General features: G+C 46.9%; 1 protein-coding gene across 1 annotated transcript; it reads right to left on the bottom strand.

Moving 5' to 3' along the window:
• Nucleotides 1-324: 324 nt before the first annotated feature.
• LOC138956013 (uncharacterized) lies at nucleotides 325-2144 on the bottom strand. The gene is made up of 2 exons (XM_070327487.1): nucleotides 365-2144; nucleotides 325-329 (listed from the first exon to the last, which is right to left on the bottom strand). Exons 1-2 carry the CDS (start codon nucleotides 2142-2144, stop codon nucleotides 325-327), a joined length of 1785 nt encoding a protein of 594 aa, XP_070183588.1.
• Nucleotides 2145-5729: the final 3585 nt, after the last annotated feature.

Below are 5729 nucleotides of genomic sequence, written 5' to 3'. Positions count from 1 at the left end.
CTGGGAACTGTGCGTTGACACACGTCGCACGACGCACAATACCTTCTCACGTCGGCACAAAGTCCAGGCCAATAGAAAGTTTGCCACACTCTCTCCCTAGTCTTCTTTGCACCGAGGTGTCCAGCCCTAGGGGAATCATGAGCCAACCGCAGAACCTCTTGTCGCAGCTGCTTGGGGACAACCAACTGACTGTATGACCCTGCCGGTCCCGAAAATGCCCTATAGTACAGAGACTTCTTCTTCACGAAATGGATAGTGCCAACACCTGAGCCAAATTGTTTCCCAGTCTGGGCATACTCACGAACTTTCTCCAAAGTGTCGTCTTCAGACTGCATCTGGGCCACTCCTTCTGGTCCTGTCTGACCAATCAAAGGCTTAGAGACGGGACGGGGTTTTCCAGGAACCTGTTTCTTGCGCACCTGCGCCCTAGTTTCTACTGCGCCCACTTCAGGATCCTTGCTGTAGACTGGCACCCGCAACACCTGACCCGTTTCCATCTCTACATGGTTGCCAATAATAACCGGGAACAGGGGATTCTCCATGACAAGGGCAAGTGCTTTTCCAGCAAAGAATGGGGAAACTACATCGACAACAGCAGTGTCACAGACAGTCTGGTAGTTGGTGGAGGCGAAGGTGACATTCTGTTTCCTCCCAGTCAAAGCGCCACAAGGGACAAGGCTGGTATCAATGATCAGAGACTCAGCGCCCGTATCCCTGAGGGCAGGTACCTCAACTCCATTCACCTGGACTGTACACCGAGGCTCAAAATCCTTTTGATGACAGGACTTGCAAAGAGAAGGCACACCACCTGAAACAACTTTCCCTGGGGAACTGACGACCATACCCACCTTCTTACAGTCTTTCTTCAGATGTCCGCGCTGGAAACACTTGAAACACAGACCTTCTTCCTTAGCTTCTTGGATGGTCTTACCTCCCTTGTTCCCCTCCCCTCTTGTGTCTACACCCGAACCCTCCCCGGATGGGTTTACGTCGGTAGGGGCAACCTGATGTTTTCTGACGGCCTTCTTTGCTTCAATCACCACGTCTGCGGCTTCTGCCGCTTCAACAACATTTGCAGGCTTACGCTCCTTGACCTTGACCACTAAATCAGACGACAAGGTTTCCATCAGCTGTTCTGTCAGGATGACGTCCTGGAGGTCCTCACCTTTCTCGAAATCTTTCTTGCACAGGCAGACCCACTTCTTGAAATAGCTCTTAATCCTGACAACAAACTGGGCAAAAGTTTCCCTTTGTTCTTTCCTCGACTCTCGAAACTTTTTCCTATACCCCTCTGCCGTGAGATTAAACCGCTTCATGAGCGCATCTCGGAACTGGTCATAGTTCCCTGCCTCCTCCGTTGGAAGTGTAAAGTACAAGGACCTAGCTGTACCCCTGAGCTGAGGCAAAAGCCGAGCTATCCATGTCTCCTTCTTCCACCCTTGGGTTCCAGCGATCTTCTCAAACTGGTCCAAATACTCCTCAATGTTGTCCCTGTCCTCCAAAGTCGGAATCTTGACTCCCTTTATGGTCTTCTCCTCTTTCTCCACTCTAGCTTTCTCTCTCTTCTCCTCCCTCTCTACTCTGGCTCTTTCCCTATCGGTTTCACGCTCTAACATGAACTGCCAGAACTTCCGTTCCTTCTCCTTCTCTTCTGCCTCTTTCTCTTCACGACGCTTACGCTCTTCTTCTTCTTTCTGCTCCCGGCGACTACGCTCTTCTTCTTCTTTCTGCTCACGGCGACTACGCTCTTCTTCTTCTTTCTGCTCCCGACGACTACGCTCTTCTTCTTCTTTCTGCTCACGCCGCCTACGCTCTTCTCTATCCACCTGCAAAAACTGCAAGAGCATAGCGCTGGTGTCCCCCTGGGGAGAAGGAAACTGCGGAATATGGTGTTTGAGTTCACCATCACCTTTTGACAGCGTGACAAACCCCCCTTCAGCTTGACCAGGCGCAGGATAGCCGCCACTTTGTCGAACAGTACGATCATCAAACAGTTTACCTCTACCGCGCCCCCTTCCCGGTGAAGACGCTGACCCCAGCATACCCCGAGGTGTAGTATGAAAAGGAGGTCGAGGTTGCCAGTCCTCCTGCCCATTTTCTGCTTGCACCTCGTCAGTCTGACTCGCCGCTCTTTTCTCAGCCATGGCCCTGGACCGGGTGAGCATTGACATAACACAACCAACAGCACTCTGAGCAGCCTGTCCTGAAAGCAGGTCAAAAGATACTGCGTTGTGCCACAGGTGTGACACAAACGCGTTCAAACACGAAACAACACAAATACAAACAATGACGAAACAAAACAACCTAACACCTAGAACAAAACCAAATGAGTTCCCGAGCGATATGAAATTTGGATAAATCCTGGCAAGCTCGCCAATGTCGCGACCAACCTGATAGGTAGGACCTTAACTTCTCACACAGAAGGAGTCAGGAACTCAAGTGGTAAAGTTCAACAAAATGAAGACTTTATTGCTTCTAGAAAATAAAGGATGAGTGGATGAAAATGAAAGGATGTTGATGAAATGATGGGGGAATGAACAAGAACTGCTGGGCTCTGCTCTGCTGCTGCACAGAGAAAGTTAGTGATGATGATGATGATTGATGATCAGGAATGAAGGGTGGCGGCAATGATGATAATGCAAAATATCATGTCAACACAATTGCACATCAACATACATGTGGTTATGGCAACGACATACATAAGGCCACGCACACATGTGAGAAAGCAAAAATAAACAACACAACTGTCACTTTTGTCAATGAAATACTAAGGTAGCTGAATGTGCGACAATGCCACCCGTACGGCCTTAAAGGTGAGTGCAAACGTGTTCTTCACCAACATATCTACGCCGAACTCGGGTTATAAACCCTCGAGCAATGACTGGCGCTTGTTCAAGCTAGAATGACATGTGAAAGTTACTTCCCTTTAAATCAGCCAAGATGCGAATGGCGAGTGTGACGAACGCCAACTAGATGCTTGCGCTGATGACACGGAGTGAGTGCGAAGATGATGATCTCCCCTGCCTACCCCCTTACTGCAAGCGTTGAGCAGTAACGTTGAAAGGAGTTAGACAGACGAACAGACGATGAAACATCTCCCCCTCCTTCTACCCCTTTACTGCAGGCGTTGAGCAGTACCGACGAAGGGGGAAAGAGGAAGACGAATAGACACGATGTAGATATCTCCCCCTCCTTCGACCCCTGTCTGCAAGCGTTGGGCAGAACTGATGAAGGGGGAAAGAGGAAGACGAACAGACGCTGACGATAGACGATGGCCTCCCCTGACCCAGTGCGCTGAGAACGACGAACAGCCTGCACTGTCAGGGAAGCAGTGACGGCGATGATGACAGACGAGTAGATGACAGATGACAAGACGATATCGGCGACGGCGAGGACGGCCAACGACGGGCAGCGGGACTCCAGACGACAATCTCGCCCTTGTGACGAAGCTCCACGCAGGCACCCTTTTCAGTTTGCAGATGAGGCCGTGCTCGACAAATAAATGAAAGAAAAACACAGGCCTATAAGGCCATAATTAGAACACATGGTACTCAAATGCGAAATGATTCACAAGGCAAAAAGAGTTCAGCCAACAAACAAAACAGAGGTCACTCCATAATATTTACACAAAAGCTAACTGGAGTGTGTGACCAAAAATCAACCTTACTGTCACTTGCAAGTCTTGCAACTTTAGACTCATTCCACAAATTCATGTAACATTTTCCAACCAGAAAAACACGCTTATTTCAGAGCATGGAATGATAACCAAAATGAGCGTGAATGACAATGAAGGGGGCATGAAATAAAGTGAAAAGGCCATGAGCTAAATTCTACCTCCCTTTTACCACCCTCCACCCGACCTACAACACAAACTAGAGACCAAAACACGTGGACAACAGAAGACATTTACACACACAAAAAATACTCACATGGAAGAACCTCTATCCTTCCCCTGGTGAATATTTCCCTTTTCACGGCAAAGCCGACGTCAACAATAATGTTGAAAACTTGACCGGGTTGACATGAGTCACACCACGTACTTGGGCCGACAGCAGTCGCGCCACATTCCAGAACACACAATCGAGGTGTTACTGCTTTCAAAGTTCTTTGGCTTCTGCCCCGAATCCCGTTCAGCGCTGAGCGCAGACGACGGGTGAGCGCTAGCGACGCACCAAATTCACGTGCTCCCCGCAATGCGGTCACGAACACGGACACACTACACACCGCAGCTGGCGGTTTGTCGATTTAGAAACTACCCGCAACCCATCTCGCGACACTGCACAAACGAACTTTTACAACAACAAATCAGCTATTTTCCTTCCTTCTCTCCATATCTGCAAAAACCATATACAGATTAGTATTTTAGGGTCACAAAGAGCCAATTATTCGCTAACCTGGAAAGAACAACAGAGAGTATTTCATTCCACAAACACAGACTCGTCAACAGCGTTAAATAATGATTTATTACCTCAACAGCCTAATGTAGGTAGCTCTCTCATTTAAGCGAAACCGCTTACCTTTGAATTGCTCCCGTTCGTCAACAGAAATACCGCCATCCACCCTCTTGCGCTGAATCCTTATGCGGTGAAAAACCTTCCCCGCACAGCGAAGAAATACATTGACGCCCCGTCCGTCAGCCAGCATGTAAACAGAGAGAAAGTGGTATCTACATGAAGTTTCCTGAAGCCCTACTGTACAAGCAGAACGGCACGTTGAAAATCAGTGCAGAAGTCAACGCGTTGAAGATCATCAAACTCGCAGGAAAATATGACACCGACCGTTCTCTCCAGCCGCTGAGTTTTGAGTGTGTCCATACTTGTCTCACACAGACAACCTTGACAGAATCACGTGACTCACCTTGTCACTACCCCAGTTCAGTTATCGACAGTTTTGCCCTGACAGCAGAAATCACCCACGTGAAATCCGTGCAACACGAAATACCCGTGTTCGCTTTGCTATGTCAGCTAAAAAAAAAACAGCCGTTGACAGAAAACAACAGGTGCTTTCTGTCGCAATTCGAGAAAGGCACCCGACAGAGTGACTGTGAGTGCACATGTATCTTAAGGAAGGCAGAACCCACGTCACAGACTCGCTTGCAGGAGGTACAAAGGAATAACTCGAAAGAACAAGAAGATTTATGGTTGTTTATTTTAGCTAACTATCCAGCCACCATTTCTTGTAATAGTTCAATTCGTTTTCTATTCGAATTGGAACTTAAATTCGATTCGGTAAAAAACTGCAAATACACACAATAAACACATATATAAATCACAGAATATAATATTAATATTTACAATAAAACAGTATCAATTAAACCCTGCGATAGAATACATAAACCACAATTCAACTAAGGTTCACCTGAAAACAATGAAATAATGTACGAATATTTAATAACATAAAGAATGTCCGACAACCCTTATTCCTAAACGCCATAGTCTCCAAAATTGTTAACCAAAGAAACATACAACTACGACAATAACAATCCCGTTTATAACACGCACACATGACTACAATTATCGAAAAAACATAAACGATACCTTCCTAAAACTGTTGACCTTCAAAGGAGAAAAATAACAACACCTGCCAAAACTACTAACGCACTAAAACTCTGTTGAAACTGAGACAAACAAAGAAAGACAAACATTAGAAAACGACAAGTCTTAACTAACAAAAACATTATTTACCGTTGCGCCATCAGGCAGGAACTGTTCCTCATGAAACACACAAAT

The sequence above is a fragment of the Littorina saxatilis genome, unplaced genomic scaffold (assembly GCF_037325665.1).
Source record: "Littorina saxatilis isolate snail1 unplaced genomic scaffold, US_GU_Lsax_2.0 scaffold_1275, whole genome shotgun sequence".
NCBI classification, from domain to species: domain Eukaryota; kingdom Metazoa; phylum Mollusca; class Gastropoda; order Littorinimorpha; family Littorinidae; genus Littorina; species Littorina saxatilis.
This window is presented reverse-complemented; position numbering and strand designations above follow the sequence as displayed.

Bases quoted from the DNA above. Each gene is read 5' to 3' on its own strand.
- LOC138956013 (XM_070327487.1), bottom strand. From the start codon at position 2,144: ATGGCTGAGAAAAGAGCGGCGAGTCAGACTGACGAGGTGCAAGCAGAA.